Source organism: Platalea leucorodia (genome assembly GCF_965183815.1).
Source record: "Platalea leucorodia genome assembly, chromosome: 5".
Lineage (NCBI taxonomy): Eukaryota > Metazoa > Chordata > Aves > Pelecaniformes > Threskiornithidae > Platalea > Platalea leucorodia.
Window position 1 is genome coordinate 46,641,950 of NC_138827.1, and position 23,345 is coordinate 46,665,294.

The 23,345-nt window shown below is 39.8% G+C and overlaps 1 protein-coding gene across 4 annotated transcripts in view; it reads left to right on the top strand.

The window, feature by feature from the left end:
* Positions 1 to 5,330: 5,330 nt before the first annotated feature.
* Positions 5,331 to 23,345, top strand: part of KCNT2 (potassium sodium-activated channel subfamily T member 2) — a gene marked incomplete at both ends in the record, with an annotated part of 153,843 nt that continues 135,828 nt past the window's right edge. For all 4 annotated transcript variants that reach the window (XM_082314689.1, XM_082314690.1, XM_082314691.1 and 1 more), the window contains one exon: positions 5,331 to 5,425. In XM_082314689.1, the coding sequence (XP_082170815.1) occupies positions 5,331 to 5,425 (95 nt within the window). The remainder of the gene's footprint in view (positions 5,426 to 23,345) is intronic.

Here is a 23,345-nt window from a genome sequence, read left to right on the forward strand (position 1 = left end):
TTTTTTCTATAGAAGACTCCACCTTTGCAGACGATTTTGGAAGTGAAATTGCAGCTAAAGTTAAGCAAATATTGTTTAAGTACAGTTTACTAATCTAAACCCCAAATCATTTTGTGAACTGTGACTGCTGAGTCCCTAAATATTCTGTTCAGTTGGCAAAGCTGCAGAACTGTCTCGTGTGCTTTCCAATGCTGTCAGTACTCTAGTCCTCAGTTCTAGTCTTAAACCCAAAACCACACAGACACACTCAAGTGAGAACTGATCAACTTGCAGACCTGTGAGAGTTCCAAAAGTTCTCAGTGACACAAACATCCAGATACTTCTTAATTTGGGGGGGGGGGGAGAAAAAAAGTGAGCACCTGGGGAAAAGCCCCAAAATGAGCTTGAGTTTTATTCATTTATTTTTTAATCAGCTTTTCAACCTGCCTAACTCTTTACTAGCACCAACAGACAAATAGTAGAAAGCATGGAAACTTTGCAAAGGCAGCATTTCCACTTACTGTTTTTCACTGCAGCCTAGACTACTCCTTACAGTAAGTGTCTTGTGTATGTCTGCTTAGTGAGTTAACTGAATCCCATTCAGACAATATTAGACTATCTTCCTTGAAAGGACAATAAGTACAAGTTACTCACATTACAGAACTGTTTAAAAGGATTTAGGGTGCATTTGCTTCATAAATGCCTCATCCTTCTTCACCTTTTGTTTTAAAAGTTTATCTTTACCAGTGTTCTTTCTTACCACAACAACAATCTCATAATATTATTTAGGGGAATAAAAACAATGGTTAGGGTGATAAGCTTATCAGCTGGGGAAGACAGCTCTTTGAGTCATGGTATACAATTGAAGAGCAAGGGAGGGAACAGGAATAAGAACAATGTCTGGCAGGGCTATTTCAGCACCACAATGCAGAGGACCATCAACACTTCAAGAGGGTGAAATTCACCAGTTTACCATTGGTGAGATTCTTCTCTAACTCCTTGCAGTTAGGTTTGGCTTTGATTTACCTGAATAATTTTATGTGTCAATACCAACAGTAAAGAATGTCCCGAGCAGCGTCAATAATTAAACTGACTAATAGTAAAGAAAGCCTTACAAGCTTTTTGAGGAAAATATCAAAAACTAACCCAATAATCTGATTTACTTTATTACAGTAGAATGCATAATTAAGATTTAGATAGAGGGTCAGAACATCTTCTATTAAGAACAGTATTAAAAACCTATGTATACCTCTGTATACACTGCAACTGTTCAAAAAGTCCAGAAGCCATTTACATTGTGCCCACTTGTTTTACCTATACGCCATCAAAAATGTAAGTAACCTAAAAGGGAAACCTAAATACTTTTCCTGCTCTTTCTGCACCTCAATATGATCTAAGATTTATATCCAATCACTAGCAATAAACTCAGTAACACAGTTCTTAACACCCCTCTCTCTCCCAAACTTCGGAGTTAAGTATTTGGAAAGAGTTACCCGTCTGTATCTAGCCAGTTTAAAAAAAAAGAAAAAAAGAGATTCATTAAAGTCTATTTTCAGTCCCCAAGTCAGGGCCACAGATGCTTCTGTCACTTCTCAGGGCCAGAATCGTCCGGAGAGTACAAATCTACATTCGTTCCTTGAAAGAACTGAGCGTGGCTCACAGCTTTTCTTTAACACGCAAACACAGCAGAAGGAATGCCTAGCTTGAGCAGAGTGACCCAGTACAATAGTTCATATATAACAGCATCTGTCTCCAAGCAGATGATTCAGTATCTCCTCAGCTTGAAGACATACATTTCTCAGATGTTTTGAGTTGCTAATCAAAATATTAGATTTAGCTAACTAAAATCCCATCTCTGTCTAATTTTATATACTTAAGAGCTTTTCAGAGTGACCAGGCCTCATACTGTGAGACATGTAAAAACACAGCTGATTTTATATTGCAGAGTTTATATTACTTAGGAGCACAAAAATAAGCTTCTGTACAAATTGCATGACTATAGTCTCAGTTATGAGTTTGCTTTCTATTAGCTTTGCTCAACTATTTACCAGGTTGCTTGTTTACCCGTCAGCTATTACCATTGCGAAATGCATTTCCATGGTAGAAAAAGTGCAAAAGCTTCTACTGCTACTTAGCTCCTCAAGTATGAAAACAACTGTTAAATTAATCAATTACGGTGGAAAAATTCATGAGGCTGCTAGAAGATATAGTAGAAAAACCATTAATTTCCCAACCAATCTATGATTCATAGACTTCAGAAAAGGACTACAGTTAGCCTAACTACTTTACTTTTATAACAAAGCATTATAATATACAGGCTCCATCCCACCTCAAGTTTCAGGAAGATGAAAAGATACCCAGGCAGAGAGAGGAAACAATGCTTTCTTAGAAGAGACAGTCTGTTCAATTGGAGAAGCAGCCGAGAAAGAAAAACTTGGCTGCACGTAACAAATATTCTAAAGAAGAAAGATCCCGGGCTTTTAAATTAGACTTTTAGAGAGCTCTGACCTCAGAACACAGCGTGGTAAAACTGGCAAGAATGTGGCAGTGGGGTAATTCATTATTTTGTTTATTTCCCATATCAGCCAAAGCAAAGAGTGAGTTACCTTTGAACTCTTGCCACATATGTGCATCTGTTTTGCTTTCTCTAACAAGCTTTTCTGAGCAGCACATTGTAAACACTGAACGCAGCAAGCTGTGAAAACGGGTAAGCATCATACCCCAGTGATCCCAGCATTTTACAGGACCTGGGATGCAACACCGCATCTCTCAAAAGAAACAGCAATCAGAGAAGCTATGCTTAAGAACTCTGTACTAAAGATGCAAAGAAAGATGCATTGTCTGTAACAACAGCAGAGAGAATCTGAGTCCTGAATTGGACTACCTGTTGGTTACCTGTAGAAATCTTGCCAGCACAGCATGAAGCTCGGAGCTGGATTCTCAACAGGGCACATTATTATGTGGTACACTGCAGGCTGCCATACTTAAGCTGATACTGTATATGTGCCATCTGAATCTGAATCTGAATTCTCTCAGTGCCAGGAGGCGCACAAGGCGCGAACATCGTTCTTCCACTTCGATCGGTCTGCGGCTGCGTGCTCTGGAGTCACCCAAGGGCCACAGCGCAGTCTTCTGTTGTTTTTTTCCTCAAGACATGACTGATCCAGTTCCATCTCCTCTTCCTCACTTCATTACTGATTTTCTCCATCTCTGCCATTTTGGTTTTTTTTTGAAAGTTGATGCTCATCGTTTCTGCAACTTTTTTTTTTTTTTTTTCCAGGAGGAGGTAGTTGGCCTCCTGCCCAAGCCCCATGACTTGGAGGGCCAGTGGTTTTTCTGTCAGGGTGGCCTTCCCTTAGGCTGCGTTGGTTTGCGGCACCTTCTTCAATTTTATCCGGTGCACCCTCCAGAGAGGGATCCCCTATCCACCACCCAGGGGACGCGCCTTCTAGCCGTGCAGCCCCAGCCGAAGGGTATATGTGCCATATCAGCTTTTAACTAGCTTACCTTCTACACAGAAATCCAACTGAATGGAAAACAGAAGATTCACTCTTCAATACACAGTATGAATGCATGCACCTAATTGAATATGTGGTATTTAAACCACATATAGGAAATAACTTCTCATTTATCACTTAGCCCTCAATCCAGCAACACCTAAATCTAAAAACTGCACCAGTGTGAAGAGTGTGCATGACTTCATTCTGGGAAAGGAATGCTATGACTTAATAGCTGAGGGGAAGACCTAATCGGGGAAGGCAAATCACGACAGGCTGTGAAAATGTAGTATTATTTATGTTTACCAGAAGTGGGGTATTAGATGCTAAGCATGACAGCTAGTCTAGATTACAGGGGACCTTTAAGAGCAAATCTAAAAAGCATTATTCACTATTTCAATTTGGTGACAGTGAATTCAAACAAATCATCATATCGGTAATACGTGCTTCATCAGGCACACAAGAAATTCAAATACTTTCTAGAGTGTCTCCCACTTTCAGGCACTGCCTACAAATTTCAATCATTGGAACAATTCAACTGCCCTGTATTTTTACCGGGCTTCTGCCACCACTCCTCATAGGTACAACAAATCCCCAATTAATTAAAAGCGGAAATTGACCAACGGCTTACCATGTTTGCACCTGAGATTTCAGAAGAGTTGGCACAGAACAGGATCAGACATATGTCACTAACCAGACAGGCCCGACTGACTAAAGATGACCAAGACACAAAGTCATGAAAGACCCAAGTATGCTCAGATGACCTACCGTCAGTTGCATGGGGTCTGCACAGAGGCTACCTATAGCTCGCCAAGATAAAACACCTCATTTTTCAAATTTAGGGGCCTACAGAAAAGTACTTCCGAGGAAGCCCCAGGTGGTACAAGAGGAGGTCGCTGCCTGTCGGAGGTAGGCCTGTGAGGGAGCCCCATGCACGCCCCCAAAGGAGGGGCTGGGACCCAGCTGGTGCTCGGGATGTGAGGCGCTCCTCCGGCCAGGTGCCATTCTGCATGCCCAAAACGGGTACTTGCACGGTGCCACCCGCACGGAGCCCCCTGCCCTGCCGCGGCCTGCGGGGGCACCCGGGACCCGCCGAGACCCGGCAAGGCCCGCCGAACCGCCACCCCGAGGGGACGGGCGCGCCCCCCTCCTCCCGCCCGCCCCCTCGCGCAGCCCGCCACGCCGGCGGGCCTGGGGAGCACGCGGCAGGAGCCGGGGCGTCGCGGCGGCCCCTGCCCGGCCCCGCTCCCCCCGGGCCCGCAGCCGCCCGAGGAGGCAGAAGCCCCCTGCCCCGGGCGCTGCTGAGGGGGCTTCCATTGGTCGGCAGGCAGCGGTTCCCGCGCCGTCACTGGAGTATGCTAATGAGCGCCCATCCCATTGGTTCGCCTCTCAGCGGCGGCTCCAAACAACATTTGCATGGCGGCGGACGGCTCTTTGTTGTCAACCGCGGCGGCCGGCGGGCGGTGCGCGCGCGTTCGCGCTCGCGTTCCCGCGGGGTGGGTGGGCGGGCGCGCGCGCGCCGCCGAGGCCGCCGCCCGCCGGCACCTGCCTCCCCCTAGGGCGGGCCGCGCGGGGCCCCCGCGGCGCGAGGCGGAACTTTCAGCCCGGGGTCCCTGAACCGCCGCCCGCGCCCCGGGGCGCGAGCCGGCCCCGCCGCTCCCCTCCGCCGCCGCGCGCCCGCCGCCTTTGTGCGCGCAGCCCCCGCGCTCGCCTGGGGGGCAACCTGCCGCGCGCCGCTCCCGCCCCCCGCCCCTCCTGCCTCGCTGGGCTTTTCCCCCCGCCCGTTTGGGTGGGTGGGGGGCGGCCGCCCCTCCGCAGGGGAGCGGCGGCGGGCGTTCCCCGCCTCCGGGCAGGATGGTGGACCTGGACAGCGAGGTGCCCCCGCTCCCCCCGCGGTACCGGTTTCGGGACTTGCTGCTGGGCGACCAGGGCTGGCAGAGCGACGACAGGTGAGTGCGCGGTCCGCGGGCGCGGGGGGCCGCGGTGACAGCTCGAGGGGGCGCGGCGGGGGGGCTCCGCGGGCGGCGCCCCCCGCCCCCCGCCAGCCCGCCTGAGAGGGGCGGCCCGGCGGCGCGGCCCCCGCGGAGGGTCGGGGTGGCGGCGGAGCGGGCTGCCCGGGCGCCGCGCGGCCCTGCTGCTGGCAGGCCGGCGCGCTGTGGAGGCACGCACCGCCCGCGGGAGGCCGGCCCCGGTGAAAAACTTTCCCGGGAACGGGATGGGACGGCCGCCGAGGGGCTGCGGTGCCCCGCCCCGCAGCCGGGGGCGAGTCGGGGCCGGGGCCGGCGCCCCTCACCGAGGCGCTGGGCGTCCCGCAGCCGTCGGGGCACTGCCGCCCCTGCAGAAGGGCAGTGCCTTTCTCTTCCCGGCGGCTACGGTAAGGAGGAAGAGAGGGACAGGTGCGGTACCGTCTCCGGATGCTAACGTGCACCGAGGGGAAGCCCCAGACAAAATACGGTTTTGCCGCTTGTCGGAAGGCTGACTGCCGGCGTCACTGGATGTTTTTATTGCCCAGTATGCATGCTTCTTTACATGCAGTTTCTTTTCATGCTAGGGTCCTAGGCTTGGATGTAACTACCATTAATTTATTCCTCTATGAATTATTTCAAGGAATGTCAGCATCTTTAATTACAAACCAATAGAAAAAGGTATTTGTTTGTCTCAAGTCAAATAGTGTCTTTAAAAGGAAACCAAAACTTATATTCAAACAAACAAACAAACCCGGAATGTGTGTTTAATTTCAAAATGCTAAATGAACTGTATTCATCAGCCCCAAACAGCACCATGCCGCGCTGTTTGACCATACAACCTGGTGTGTCACTAGGCTATTAAACGATCCCATCTTACAAATTTATGTGTGAGAAACACTTTGTAGTAACAATTTATTGTGGTCAAATGACAGAAAAGCAAAATTGTCTGGTACTATGTAACGGCATATTGGATCGATGTTAATTCAATATATTTACATTGTCAGAATGAATCTCTCACTCAGCAGTCAGAAACTTTGATTTTAATGGTGGTCTACAATGTTTAGATTTTAGCTACTTTCCTAAAGAAAGATGGATTCTTATTGATTGATAATCACAAGATCGTGCAGATATGTAACGAATTATTACCTTTGTTTAGGAGAATATGCTATCCATTGAAGCAATTAAACAAACGATGTTTATTCAGACAGTTATGAAACGGTGAATGACATCTTAAGACAGTCACAAAAAATGAATGCTGTTGGTTGGAAATGACAGCATTGTAACTACATAATGGAGAGTTAAAGAATATGTTTATCAAAGCATGGTTTTATAGTTTAAAAAATAATTAAACCATAAGTATATTCTGTATTCGTAACTTCTGACTGCAGTATTCTTTGAGATTTTAGAAAATGTAGATCTTAGCATCTTATGCCTACATTTTATTTTCTACTGGAATAGGAAAAAAAACGTGCAATCTTTCTTATTTTATCAACTTTATTTATTTAGCTAGGGTTTTGATGGCTAAAATAAACAAAATATTCTCTATACACCTTTTTGGACCACTCTGTGGCTTAACACTTTTGCCAGCTCTAGTTTAAACTTCTGTCAAGCACTTCCCTGGTAGCAGTTGTTTGACTTGAAGTTACCTTCTGTGGAAGAAGCATGATCTGGTCTCAAATAGGAAGTAGTGTATAAGCAACTTCACAAACTGTAGCATCCATTTAGCCATAGAAATGTCTGCTTCAAGTCTATGTGCACTTAACAAAATGAAAATAAATAATCCTTAAAAAAATATTGATAGCAGAATTATAGCATAAGAGTATTATAGAGCATGATTATTGTTGGAAAATTGTAGCAAAGGATTAGTGGAAAATTAATAGTTACTTTTAATTATTTCATTAATATTCATACAAGTATTACAAGAAAGATTTCTGGCACATCTGAAATATAAAATACGAACCCAGGACTGAAAATGGCTAGTGGAAATGGCTTTCTAGATCTTCAACTATTGTCCTGCGCTGAGGCTGGATGCAGCTGCACTGTGGCAGGAAGGCTGTGCAGTTGTTTCCCCACAATGCAATCAGAATTGTGCTTTCCATGAGGCTGTGATAGCAGCACTCTCTCCTCCAGCTCTGCAAGTTACCATAGCAGTCTCTTTTGATACCAGCTTTCCATTAACTGAAGAAAGTCCATTCTTAAAAAAACTTGAGTATTGTATTTTGTTTGTCCACCTTACAATAGGGCCCTGTCCAAATTCTTGTTTTTCTGTACTGGAGGATATAACTTTTAATACTGAAATAACAATCCAGTCCTATGTTACTAGTATTTCGCTACTATCCATTGCAGGAAAAGCATACATATTCTGCTTAGAAATATTGTCAAATGGAATATTTACAATATTAGACATGCTTTGAGGAAATATTTAATGAGAAAGAATGCAGACCTGTGGGGACCCTGAGAGCAATTGCTTATTAGTTAGTAATGATTAGTATTACACAAGTATACCTTATTTTTAATTGCTTGCTTTTTTGTCTTTTCTTTGTACCCTTATGTTAGTGGTTCAAGTTTGTTTTTGGTGAAGCGCATCTTTTGTATTCTATTCTAATTAGTGTGCAACATAGATATTGCCAAAGGTGTTGCTTGTACCCCCTTCAGTTGAATGGACATTATGAATGGAATATCTGAACACTAAAATACAGTTGAAGTAGCCTTATAGTATGGCTACACAATGGCAAGTGATTAAGATAATTCATTTTAGGATGTTATTGGCCCTTGGCCGAGGTGGTGGAAATAATTTTCTGCATATTTCCAGTTCGCTGCAACTTCCTACTTCCACTTGCTTTCAAGTCCGGCAGTCTGATGTATATCAAGGGTTTTCCATCTGTGTGGTCTGTGAACTACCGATCTGTTACCAGCTGAACTCTTTGTCTTCTGTCTTTAATCCCATTCCCTTTTTGATCTTCCCAGTCTGTTCATCCTTCAGTTCTGTCTTTTCTTCTTCCATTCTGCCCTTTCTGGAAAGATGCTCTCTTTTTGCTGGCTCTGTGTTTTCAGATGCTTGTTGACTCTGCAAAGAGGAGAGGAGATGGAATTATTCCTCTCATCTGCCACAAACCACCCAGGATTCTGTGTCACCAAATCACAGTTTTGGTAGCATAGTTTGCCAGTAAGTCATATGGTATTATTTAATAATAAATGTGATTGAAATGATACAGAGCTCTCCCCTTTTTTGATGAGAGATATATTTCTGACATAAGCATAGTAACCGATTTTGAAACGGTACTGGTTATGTTTCTTTAGGTGGAGAGTTTGATCAGCTATTTCTTTTAAATGAGCATTTTATAAATGCACACATGCTATAATGTTTAGCTGAATGTAATAGGACTCTGATTCAGGAATTCTATTCTTAGATCTGTACCTGTTTGGAGACAGATTTCTGATCTTCATTTTTTCTCGAGGACTTCTCCTGTGGTGGAGCTTCACTCAGGCTTCTTTTCTTTTTTTTTTGGTGTCGAGCTCATAGTCCATTTCTTACCTATACTTCTCCAATACAGTAACATCCATCTCACTGCTTTTGCATTTCTCTCCCAGAAAAACAGTTCTTCTTGCATAGCTTAGATTCCTAACCAAGCTTGCAGTTGGCTTCAGTGACAGATGGGTTCTGGGCTGTCATATTCTACAAACCACCAAGTTGGATTTTATATTATTGTTCATAAAAGAAGTTGCTGTGTGCGGAAGAACATGATGAATCTTTGGCAAATGTATTTGTTCAGTAAATAAACTATTTCAAATAATTTATTAACATTCCTGAATTTGCTGAGTGATTTTTTCCTGAAAAAAATTGGATGTTAAAGCCAGTTTTGGTTTTTGAAGGGCTACACTTTCAAAGGACCTGGTTCCCTTTGAAAACTGTGGAGATGTGGCTTGATGCTTACCGTACACACGTTTTATATGGGATAGTTAAATATTCATTTACTCAGAGAGAGAACCCTGAGTAAAAACTCACCTGTTTTCCTGTGACTACATAAAATATTTAAATATTGCCTGGATTAATCTGAAAAGCTTCCACAGGACAGCATGTAAAAGATTAGCCCAGTAGCTAGAGTGTGTGTGTGTGTGTCAAGTGGGTGAGTACTGTGGCAGGTAGGGTAGTGTACCAGGTTTCTTGTAAATATCCCAGTAATGTTTTTATGCCATGTAAATATCCCAGTCACTGGACTGAGGGTAAAGAGAAGATTGAGTCATTGACTTTTTTGCTGATTTTGTAAATGTCGCTAATATCCCTTTGTGAATCTCACCTTTTGTTTTCATTATTGAAAGTATCTGAAACCGAAATAAACTGTTTTGATTTGCTGGATATTCTGAGATGTTTCTTGATCATCATAATGCAATTTGTCTTTCAGTTTGGCTGGAGGGGAAGCAAGCAGAAATAAAGAGGGAACTCAGTGATTAACACAAGTTATTCACCTATTAATTCTGTGAGGTTTTACTGAATCGTGATTGTAACAGTAAATTATGTAATAAAACATTTCATAAACCTACTGACCATCAATCCTTAGTCTTACCAGCTGTGTTGAAAAGCAACAGAAATAAAAGTAGAAAATATCCTACCTAGTGAAGACCTGACATATTTAATGTCCTCCTCAGTGGAGGGAAGAAAAGAGGATTTTTTTTAGGTTCCCATGTAGGCTTTGGAAAGATGCAATGAAGAGGTTATTCACAAAAAAATGTTTTCTTGTGTACATATATAGTTACCATGTACTTCAAAATAGCCAAACGACAGGATACTAGAGATGTAAAGAAAGAGTTCTAAGTTAAAAATAAAAAAGCATTTACATTCTGTCGATCTCACTGCTTTTTTAGTAACGTCAGTCATATAAGTTCAGTGCTTGAGTATCTTGCAGAGCACATTTACCTCACATTTCTTAAACCATTTATGTACAGATGTCTAGTCAGTTCTTTAGAAGCTTATAAAGATATAAAAGCTTCATTTGTTTTAGTAAGTTCAAGCAAGCCAGAAATGTTTCCCACCATTGAAGCATGACTGCGTATATTAGTAAACTGTTCGAATTTTCCTTTGCAGGCTTTGGCTGTAGCCAGCTAGCCAAAACTGTCTCGAACACTGCAGTGCCCAGGAATGATTTGTCAGTTTGAGTGTCCAAGCAAACACTCGGAGCAGACAAGTTGCATGGAGTCACCTAATTTGGGAAGCTGAAACAGTTTTCTGATATGTGTGTAGGCTATTTTGTGCCACTTAATGTCAGTGCCTGTGATTGTGCCTGGGCGAGTTTAACTTGCTTAAAGATGTATGAGGAGAGGGTCAAAGTCGTTTTATTGTGAAGGTAACCTCTGCACTTTAACATCACATGCTGCTTCTCCCATTTGTGATGCTAGTTCCGCTCTTTCTGGTCTCCTATATTTCCTGCACAGTCACACATTCAGATTACGCATACATGGTGGACTGTGTTGCAGAGAGATGCATTTGTAAAGCACAGACGTGCTTATGCTTGGTGCCTTCCTTCCTGAAATATGCAGTATAGCCCTTATACATAGGCAATAAGTGTGTTTTGTCCCAGAGTCCTTAAAAAAGGAAAAAAACCCCTTGCTGTTAAAGAGCTTAGATTTATTGGAACAATTCTTTCCCACAACATTTTAGAGAAAGACAAAGAGAAAGAAACATACGGATGTTTTTAAAATATGCAGAGTGAGATTTGTTTTATTGACTTCATAAAAATGTATATAGTTTTTTTTTTGTTTTATATACCTTTTACATTTTTAAGTACCTTTGGGTTTAGGTAAGATTAAGCAGTATGTTGGGCCTTCTTTGGACCTTGCACACAAAGGTAAATTTTATCAATGCTGAATATTTCTAGCAATATTAATTAAGAGACCAGGAAGTACACATTCCAGCGTTGAATTGCTGAACTAATACAGTCTGTCATATGAACACGTCATTTGACAATCATAAATATCTATTTTATACTACTGTTTCATTCTGCTGCCTGTTGAAGTTTAGCATTAGCTCTGTATACACAGAGCTAATATGTTCTAGCAAAATATCATTATTACTGTGCCACTTCAAAATCACATACAACAAATAGAATTGAAAGAACAAAAAATGAACATAGAAACCCAATATATTTTCCAACCCCCACCTTCAAAGCATCAGACTTCATAACTTTTCTATATGCTGTTGCAATAAGTGTTTACAATTTCACAGTCATGGAACAAAAATTTACATTTCCCATTCTGTAATATTTTTCTTTTCTGTATATGTGTATACACATAACTGGTATTGGAACATACCAGTTCCAATGCCAATATAGACACATTACCCATACTGAAAATAAATTTAAAATCCTGCTTTTGAGATGAAAATTTGAGTCATTTTGCTACAGTATATACTTTCACGATGAAACTATAGAGCTAAATTTTACCTTTGTGCAAGAACTGTTCTTACATTGGATACTTAAAGGATTAAATTAAAATCAGCTTTCCCTTCTGGTGTGCTTACTGCATAAATGAACATTACCACCTATCTGGAAAGGAAAGAGATTCAGATAATACAAAACACCTCCACACATCACTTGGACAATTGTATACTGCTGGCTGTCATGTTGACTGGTGACTTTCAAGGAACAACTCCCTATTGTAAATCTCAGAAGGCACTTTAACAGTCATTTGTTACGTTGTGAATTAGTGAGTAAAGCCCTCCCTTTGCCTTTCCTTTTGGAAATCATCTGAGATTGTTAAACTAAAAGGGGATAAAAAGCCCACACATTTCTGAATCGAGTGATTTAAAATATCTAAGTCTAGATTCAACTTGCACAAAAATTCTATTATAATTTCCTCAAAAGAAAATTCTGTTATGGTTTCTTCAAAATAATCCTCCTCTTCAAGAAATACTTCAGTCAATTTGACCTCCTCATTTTAGAAAACGTGTTAACTTTTATGAGTTCTTCTATTTAACAGAGGCTACAAAATAAAAGGACTTAAGCAAATATTGTCAAATTTATCTTGATTTATCCTTGTAAGTAAATTTTCAAAAGAAATAAAGTGATTTAGAAGCCTAAATTCTATTTTAAAAGCTTGATTTTTGATTGAAACTGCTCAAAATCTTAATGGTCTAATGCACTAAGAGAGCAGCAAGTGTTTTCATATCTGCAGTGAGACTTTGCACAATAGTAGTTGGAAAGTTTGAATTGCCCTAAACCCTGAAAAAAATTGCTGCAGGTACAGGCCAAGCCCTTTCTTACTGTGCAAAGCTACCTAAATTAAAAAAGCATTAAAGAAAAACATTAACATTTGTAAAACCACTGCCTCAGCCACACCAAGAGGTCTGAGTTTACACTGCTGTGGCAGGTTTAGGAGTACAGTCCCATGTAAGTAAACTGTTAATATATCTCTGTACTCACCTACCTTCTAAATTGATCTTAGGATTGGGTGCCTATTACAGATAAAAGAGGGAATCAATTTACTTGTGTGGAAGGAAGTAATGCTTTGTAGAAGGCAGTTCTGTCAGCCTCATGCTAATTTCTGTTTTAGCATAATTCTTGCAACAACAAGGGAAGCAAAAATGCGTTGTTTCTATATTCCACTTAAAGTAGCACACACTGGAATTGGGGGAAGGGCATGGAAAGAGAAGAGGAACACTTCAGTGCTGTTACAACTGTATCTGTCTGAGGAAGACTTCGGTGGTATGTCCCGGCAAAAGTTTTCTAGTGCAGAAAAAGTTTAAGTGTCTCAGCTTAAAAACTCCCACAGATCAAGTAGCCTTCCTCCTCTGGGACAACATGATGCAGAGTTTGTAAACGTGCTTGGTACTTCAATCATTACTTAATTACACACTTATTACTCTAAAGCTCTTATTTTTCCATCTAGAACTTGATACACGCTACTTTAAATCTGGCAGACACTGTAATACTCCATGGGGAACTGAAGCAGTTCTTTCCCAAATGGTTTCTCTCTTAGTTTTATGATTATTGTTCTATTACAGCCAATGATTATTTATTTTATAACAGTAAACTTCTGTGCTGCACTATGCATTACTCTCAGAATGACTCTTCTGTAACAAATGGTAACATTGATGCATATTGTCTCCCTTTTATCCTGTAACAAAGAAATAGATCACTTGGAGCATCAGAAATGTCTGAAGCTTCAGAATACTTTTATTGTATAATAAATCTGCCAACCATTTCATCACTACACATTTGCTTTCTAGCCTTCACAATTAAAGGTGATCTTTTGTACAGAATTCTGATATATACAGTATGCCTAAGTACTTGTACTAATCCACTAGATGCTATAAATGTGCATTCTTCATATTTTTTCAAGTAAATGAGCAAGTCCTTCCCAGAGGCCTGCACACCATGGGCCCATAATCTCTGTGTCATTGGAGAGAATGCCATTCAAAAACTGTAAATGTTCTGCAGCACAGAAGATTTGGTACAGAGTGCCTTAAAACAGCTGTTAAAGATTTCAGCCTCCCCCGTGCAATCATCTGCTAATTATGTTAGCAGTCAACTTCCTGGTGGGAAGTAGCAGTAAAACAGAAACAGTCATTAAGAGACAAAAAACAGTGTTTATACTCACAGATAAAAACAGTGATATTATTATTTACTCAGAATTATCTCTTGAGGAACAAATCCTGCCTCCACTTACGGAGATATCTGTTAGGAAGTGCTGTAGTCTTGTGGTGGAAAGCAGGTTGCTAAGTCTGGCATCATTGTGCTTGACTTGACTTGCCGAGTATCAAGCTATGGTAGATGGGGAAGGAAGGCATTAGGTTAAGATCAGTGCAAGTTATCTGCTGGGTTAGCAGAAAGAAGAAAACTTTGCCTACTTCTCTGCCTGGGTCTTACTAGTCTTCTGCTAGCTTTAGCCATTAATAACTGCATATCTAATAGCTAGCACAAGGATCATATGCCTGGCAGGGGCAATTACAAGATTTGAGCAACAGTCCTTGCTATGGATTAGCTCTGCCAGGAAAGTCCAGCCCTGCCTCCTAGATTCTGTACCCTGAGTCAAACCACTTTGGCTTTTTGCAAAGAAAAGAGTTTGCCCTTTAGCTTTTTATGATGTTAAAGTTAATAGCATTTACCATACTTCAAGTAGCTTTAAGTTACAGAGCTCCTTCAAAGTATAGTTATTGTTAAAATATTTAATAAGGAGAAACACTGTAAAATAGCCTCACTCTTTTATTGTTCTAAATAGCCAAAAATGTTCTAGAGGTTTTATGTTTTTCTCACTTTGTTTTCTCTTCCCCTTGTGACTAGAGAAAACTGCAGCACAGATAAAAGCAGTGTTACCAAACCAAATCTGAAACAAATGCAGATGGGAAAAACAACAAGCTGAGTTGCAAATGGAAAACTGTGGTTATATTTGTTCCTTATGTGACAGCACCTGTTAATATACAACATTCCCTGACTCTGGAAGGGGATTTAGTTTCCCATCTTCACACCAAATTCAAAAAAAAGCTAAGGGCATTGGTTGCTTATCGTTATTGCCCTGTAATTCTCACCATCAAGCACAGACAGCTATAACAGAGATGGTCTAAAGGCTAAGCTCTATATTTAGCTGAATGTACCCTTTTGAAAAGTGAGCAGGCTATGTCTTCACTGTGTACAACAATCTAGCATTTCATCACTTGTTCAAAGGGGTTTAATCAGTTAAACAAATAACTTTTTAAAAGGCATTTTTGTAGATACGGTCCCGTTTTTAATTCCTGTTTTGTCCTCTTAGCAGTCATTCAAAAAGATAATGCAAACACAAAATGTGGAACAAAATATTCTGTAATGTGCAGATGTTGATTAGTCAACCAGGCTTTATAAAGACTATGAAAATCTAAGTAGATTTTTCACCTACCTAAGAGTATCGTAACAATGAAGCTTATCTCAAAAGAGTAGTTCCAGATATCATGGATCTCATTGACATAAAGGAATTAATTTACAAACTGTATTCAAACAGTGACCCACATGATCATTTATTTTTGTACTGAGACTGACCATAGATTGCATGAAAATTAAAATTTAGCTAAGATGATACAAACAACATTCAAAATGCATTGAATTAATTTTAAAGGCTTGATTAGTTTTTGCTTCCCATTTTTCCTCTTATTTGGGAGTTCACAGATCACAGTGAGTCCAGGAAGAAACAACAAAGTAAGTTAAATTTCTGCTGACATTATGAATTCATTTAATACAATTAATCGTGGCAGTTACTGTCTATGAAAACTCAAGTGATGTTATTTTTATGTCTTTGTGACTAGCTCAGCTGGTCATTCAGAATGTTGGGATTTTAGTGTGATGTTGGCAGAGTATTGCAAGTGGTGGGAAGAACAAGGCTGGCTACTAGAAATGTGTCAGAGTATAGAGGAAGTATCTTTGAGGGTGTAGGAGAGAGGGAACTCTGGTGAGCCTCTAATAGGCAGTCTTCTGACATATACCATGGGCTAGTCTGAGACTGTGTGCTGAGACCTCAGGTTTTGCTCTTAATTTCAGACAAAAATGAGCTGTTAGAAGATCACCATTATAAAAATGATGAGGTAAATGTCTTCTTCCAAGGCAGAGATGACTGGGGATGTAGAGTTGTCTAGCAACCTGCTGCTACTTGACTTCAGGCTAAGGTGAACTGAGCATTTAGAAATTCCTTTCCTTTCTAAGATGGCAGTGCCACTTTACAGTGATAGAAATGGTCGTATGGAGAGAAGGAGGAGCTGGAAGTACTACTGTGCCTTCTTGTATTGCCCTAGACATTGGACGACTGGTTATCAGACCTCCTAATATCAATACAGCTAGTCCAGTTCATAAACACAGATCTCTCCTCATTGTATCCATATATTCCACCTAAGTCTGATCAGCGTTAAGATCTATATAAGACTCCAGAACAAGATGACAGAAAAATACCTGTCCTAACCCACCTCACCAATACAGTTAGCTAAAAAGAGATGTTAAATAATTTGACTCTCACCAAAGCCAGCAAACTCTGAAATTTCTGCGTTCATTTGGGAAGTCACATATAAGGAAAGAAAAAAGTGTTTACATTGAACAGGCCAATTTTCTGAAGGCACCCACTAGATTATTTTCTAAACACATACAAGGCACATTATGAAAGTTTGAAGTTATTATTTTGAAAAATTAAATACTGGGCATACTATTATACCAGCCATAATACTGATTAGCAGCATTTTACTTCACAGAATACTGAGATGTTAAGTAAGTGCTATTTAACATGAATAAAGATGACAGAATTAAACTTTTAAAATATTGTGAAAATGGATATTTTAAATTTTTCTTAATCTAATGAAAAGACAATTAAAACCATGCCTTATGATTAATCAGGAAATGTAATAGCTCACTCTGAGTAAGGAGACTGAGATTTATATGAAGTCTGTAATTATGCATACCCTGTTAGCTGTGGAGAGAACACTATCAGACAAGTGACATTTTAGAGATAATAGTGACTTTTAAAATACTTGTTCTATTATGTGTTCAGAGTTCTTGAATCATTGCCACTCCTTTATGAGACATTTATAATTTGTATTAAAATCTTGTAAATTTTTTTTATGTAAAACAATAATCATATGGTATGGTTGTACTGTGCAGCAAGCTGTGTTTGAAAGGAAGAAAGCAATTCCACACCACTGTTAGATATATTACAGTGTATACATATGTTAAGCTGCAAGTATTACTTCAGAAATCCTATGTATTGTATCCTCCACCTGGATGACAACATTGGAGCCAAAGCACCTTTAAATACTAGCAAATGAAAATAGATATGTATCAATGCACAATTCTTGTAGGAAGCAGCAGCAGCAGCAAACGTCATCAGCGCATTTCTCCTGTTGATTTGGTAGAGTCAATGGAGTCTCTGACCACCTTTCCTCTGTGGGAAGCATCGGGCGAGACACCTACCATCAGTATTGGGCTTTTGTTTTATGCCTTTTTCTGAGTCTTTGCCTGAATACTCCTCCTCTTTGTATTTAGCTCTTAAATATTCGCCTTTGTGCTTTGTGTAACTAACTGTTAAACACGTGATCATGGGAGACTGAAAGAGTATACAGCTCACATAATTTCAGGGAAATTGTGACAATCTCAGATTCAGCTCTGTATTTACTTCTCAGAGCGGCTGGCATTCTAATGGCAGCTTTTGGGGTATTGTATAAGTGTTTCCAGATTGCAAGTCTGGACTGTTTGAATATGTAACTTTAAAAAAAGAAAAAAAGACACTCCTTTTTGTAAAGTTACCCTGGTCCTGGGCATGTATAAAAAGTCTGCGCAGTATCACTTTTTTTTTTCCTTTTTCACTTTTTAACACTTCAGCTATATATGGAATCTCAGATAAGTTCTTTCTAGACTCATTCAAGTATCTGTGGGAAGTTCCTGACAAATTTAATTTCACTTTTTACTATTTTTTTCCTTTCAGGTCAGGCATGGTTGCTATAATTTCTTACTCTGTAATAAACAAATATCGGTCATCTAAGTAAAGCTGTAGAGAAGTGCGGAATTGAGCAGAGTACAGAAAAAATGAATGAAACATTTAAACTAACTTTATTTACTGCTTTGGATGCCATATTCTTGCATACTACCTAATTTAATATTACTTCTATCAGTAGAAGGAAAAACGTAGCTTGTAGAAGAAATAAATGTTTGCGCCAGAAAAATTCAGTTTAAACTGTCTGATGTAAATGTTATTCCATGCTTCAGTGTGTTTTGTGACAATGATCAGTACACATTTTTGGAATACAATCCAAAAGATAATAGTATAATATTTTTAGTTTCTAAAAATTCTAAAAATAGTAAATCTAGTATCATTATCTTTAAGAGTAGTATTATTAACTAGTGTTATTTCTCCTCTGGGAATACTGCTAGCTATGACTAGAGTCAAGAAAGAGCTATAAAAACTAGACTTCTGTCTATTGTTGTGGGGGTTTTTTCTTCATAAATGAAGTTCATATGAAGGTGAGGAACGATCAGAATTAGCTAGATATTTATTTTAGATGAAAAGGACTATGCACATTTACCACTCAACTTGGTCAGTAAATTTCCATAATGACTTTAAGTAACTCTGAAGAGGCTATTTTAATCCTTCCCTCAAAAGAAACTGAAGAAAGGCTAAATTATTATACTGAATAGTGGTTTGATGAGAATTGGAACAAAGCTTGATTTTAATTGGAAGTCTAATCTCTTCAAAGCTGAAAAATCTTTTTCAAGTACTTTTCTGCTTCTCTGATCAAGTAAAGATTCACACTCCAAAAAGTTCTATATCAGTTTTCACTTTAGATCATAGGACAAAAAAGAGATTTCAGCATTTATCCCCTGTTGCAAAACCTAATGTAGATAACCTGTAAAAGGCATTGTTCCTTAGAAATTATGCACAAACGGAAAAACCCCAAACACCAACTCTATTCCTTATTTGCCATGCTCTCCTCGTCTCATAGTCATTCCTTCACCTCCAACAGATTTAGAGTTGAGACTATACATTGTGGAAGCAAAACACCAATGTTTTATCCGTCAGATTGCCATGCAACCTTAAGTGGATTTGTACAAATTCTGATCTGTGTAGGAAGACTGTAGAATACTACATCAGTATTGTACAATATTGGTTTGGCCAGAGTTTAATTCCCTGTGTATCATTAAGTATTCATCAAAATACTGTAAAAACACTAAATCTACATGAAGAAAGTTAGCCAAAAAGTGTTCTGACAGTTATGGAGAAATGGGACACACACACATGGCCCACAACTTCTTTTTAAGGAACTTGCAGAGAGGCATTCATCTTTTTACATTAATTATCACCTTCTACTACAAGTAGTCCTGTTTATTTCAATGGGAATATATATGGGTCTTAGTCTGAGTGGAAGAGGTTATTTTCCGTTGAAGAGAAAGCATACCAGGCAATACAGTATCGAGCTTTATGAACAACTTTACTCATTGCAGCTTGACCCAATGTAACTTATTAACGCACCAGATGTAACTGCATGGATGTTTGAATATATGGAAAACTCAAAGATAGCTTCAATTCCCCTTATCACCGGAATAAATATAGGCATAATAGACACAAAAATAAACGTAAATAAACACAACTAATCTAAATGAATGTTCTGTGAATTCATATGCTGATTCTTTTCATTATCAAATGTGAAATAATAGTTTATTATTCTAAGTCTCAGTTTGATAAATGACATGTATGTGTACATTTTCACCCCCTACAAAGTTGGGATGTATGTACAACTAATAATTACTGGTCCCATTCTGTGCTGTTCTATATTGAGGTTCATGGAGCGTTATGCCAGTGAACCCTTCTCTTTTACATGACATAATATATTTTAAATGGCAGTGCTATCATCAATGCATACTGTTAGGTCCTAAATAGAATATTTCAGGTGACATCTTAGTGACCATTGTTTGACAATCTAAAAATATTCTAGAAGATCGAGAAGTTCACAGGTAAGTCGTGTATCTGTCAAAATATTGAAAATAATATGTTAATTTGTTGTTATTCAGTATTTTAAGAATGGAGATGCTTTGGGCACTTTTGAAAATACAACTGCTGTACAAGTCCAGTGCTAAACAACGAGCAGATACGAAAATGGTAACTGAATATTGTAGCATGCACTTGGTTTTCTTGTAAACCTTAACACCAGGTCCCATTTCAAGTACTCTTGCCCCTTGTCTAAGAGAATGTAAACTGGCTAATATGGAGTATCAGGAGTCTGGGAAATTTAGTTGTATTATGAAGCAAAGCATGACCAGTATTTCTTTTAATTTAATTTATTTTAATTTGGAAAGTACCACAGGCTGAAGATTACAGTGTCAAATAATGAACTGAAACTTTTAACAATTTTTTTGTGTGTAAAGCTTTATATCAGAATGTAAATATCTGGCATCAGAGATAAGCTGGTATTTCAAGTAGGTGGCATTTAGGTAGCTAACAGGAAGTTTTGCTCACATTAATGTTACAAGGAAAGCTCTCATAAATTACTACATAACTCTCTAACCATATACAGAAGATCTAAATCTTACTCTGAAGTCTGACTGAGATTTTGATAAGATGTTACACAGATAAACATAAAAAATAAAATTACAGTGTCAAGTTGATATTCAGAATAAAAAAAATTGTAGTCATATGTGTTTAAAGTTAATTCAGTAAATTCATTGGAAGTTTGGTAATTTCCAAAGGTGTCAAAGAGAAAATCCAGAGTGGTATAGAAAATTTGCCATTGGTATTTGATCATCTCACACAGAATATGATATAGCATAAGTAGGGTTGGTGGATAAATGCTAAAATACTGACATAAATAGACTCTATAAATGGAGTAGGAACACTATTTAACAGTATAGTGGAATGTATCTGAGATATACTTCTACATTTCTACCAGTCAACTAGAACAAAGTTATTCTATTGATAAATTATATTAATTTTCTTTTCAACTGTGCACAATTGAAAAAAAAAAGATTCTGAGAAAAACAAACCCAAAAACTCTGGGTAGACCAATTAATTTATTTAATCTCTGAGTCTAGACTGAATTCAGGCTACAGCTTTATCAACAAATTTCCCCAAACCAGTCATTATTTCATGGCTTTGTTAATGATAAGAAGCTGGACCGTTTCGAAGACGACATTTTACGCTTGGTCATTTTAACTGAGACTGTTTCCTTCACATTAGTGATTATAATGTATATTTCACAACACTGAGGTATGAAAGAATGATTTTATAACTTTTATCTATTTGTAGTTTTTGTGGTAACATTTTAGAGTTGGAGAGTAGAGTGCCAAGATAAGGAAGTGACCACAGACAATACAAGAAGTCCAGGCTACAGAAAGGATTTGAATCAGGACCTCAAAGACATGCAATAGAAGGCCATGTTTTCTCTTACCTACCTATCATTAGATGGGTAGATTAGATGATAGCATGTTTAAAATGCAGGAAGCGAAATAACAATAGTCTTTCTGCTCTTCCAGTGCAGGTGGTAAACTGCAAGTCCTAAGCTTTCCATTGTCTTTCAGGTAATTTCTCAGACTGCCAACTGTAGCAATGCAATTTCAGTCACAGAGGTACCAGGAGGGGAAGATGGATACATGCAGTTCTGAGCTATTAGAAAAGAAAAAAAAAAAAAAGGCCTTGGAACCCTCTGGTTTTCTGAATCACACAGGCTTGGAAACTGTTCGTATTTCTTTTCCCTTTCCGTATTAAAAAAAAAAATATACCCTCCATTTTCATTACAAAAAATCCTAGAAGAGTGAATACAGTAGAATATTATAGAATATCTCAAGCTGGAAGAGACCCATAAGGATCATCGAGTCCAAATCCCTGCTCCTTGCAGGACTACCTAACACTAAACCAGCTGACTAAGAGCATCCTCCAGGCGCTCCTTGAACTCTGACAGGCTTGGTGCCGTGACCACTTCCCTGGGGAGCCTGTTGCAGTGACTGACCACCCTCAGTGAAGAACTGTTTCCTATGTCCAATCTGAACTTCCCCTGATGCAGCTTCATTCCATTTCCTCCCTTGTGTCCTGTCACTGGTCACCAGAGAGAGGAGAGCAGCACCTCCCCGTCTGCTGCCCGCCTTGAGGAAGTTGTAGGCTGCGATGAGGTCACCTCTCAGCCTTCTCTTCTCCAAGCTGAACAAACCAAGTGACCTCAGCTGCTCCTTGTAAGTAAGTCTTGCCCTCGGGACCTTTCACCATCTTGGTCGCCCTCCTCTGGACACACTCTAATGGTTCAATGTCCTTATTCCATTGAGGTGCCCAAAATTGCACACAGTACTCGAGGTGGGGGCTGCACCAGTACAGTGTAGAGTGGGACAATCACCTCCCTTGGCCAGCTCACTATGCTGTGCTTGATGAACCCCAGGACACGGTTGACCCTTTGGTCTGCCAGAGTGAGAAAGGAGAGCACTCAGTTTGGGGAAATGCCCTCGCCTGAACACTTGCTAGGAGTTTATGCCAAAACCCAGCTCGATGATGCTGAGGAGACCCACCCTGAACCTGCAAGGAGTGCCCAGAAGGAGGCAAAAAGAGGGTTTCCTGATGAACATTTCCCTCAATTCCCAGGGATTCCCAAGGCCAACAAGAGCTACCTCTCTGGCATTGCACAGTTCAGCAACTGATGGTGTGCAGGGTCATCACTAATAAAAACAATACAACCCATCAGCCTAGGAGTCAGATGGGTGTGGAGGGAGGGCAAAAGGAAGAAAGATCAGAGTAAGTCAGGGGTGCAGAGAGGATAATTCGTACTTGTCCAGCTTAAAGCCAGCACCTACAGGGAGAGCACTGCCATGCTTTCCACAGAAGTCCATTCCACTTCCCACCCACCACCAAGCTCTCTTGTGTTTGCGCTATACATTTTAAAGTAATTTTTAAGTTCTGTGTCTAATAGAAAGTACCTAGGTAAGTCTGGGTGCTATCAGGAAAACCTGCTTAGAAAACCTGGGATTGAAAAGTTACCAAAATAGACTAATTTCCTTGTAACAAAGGGATGAAGATTGAAAAGAGCACAAATCAAAGTTGTTACATCTGCTCTTGTCTTATGAGATTCAAAGATGGAATCTTAGGCCACAGTGAGATAAACAGCAAAAATCTCATTTAATGGTGCAGGATATATGTCTGCATATGGGGGAAAGGTATATGGGTCTTTTATAAAGTAATAATAATTATTTACTTCTTCATTCCCATTTATACCCTTCTTAATACTTATCATGCTAAGACCACTGTTTATCGTAACAGTTAATGTAATGAAATTCTTTATCTACTTTTACATATTTAGTCATAAATTCTTAATAGGAAAGGCTAATTTTTTCTGTGTGTTCTGTTTCTCTCAGCACGTAGCAAAGCAATGTCCCATGTACTAGAATTCTTAATATTCTGCCAAAAAAAAAAAAAGAAAGATAATATGCCAGTC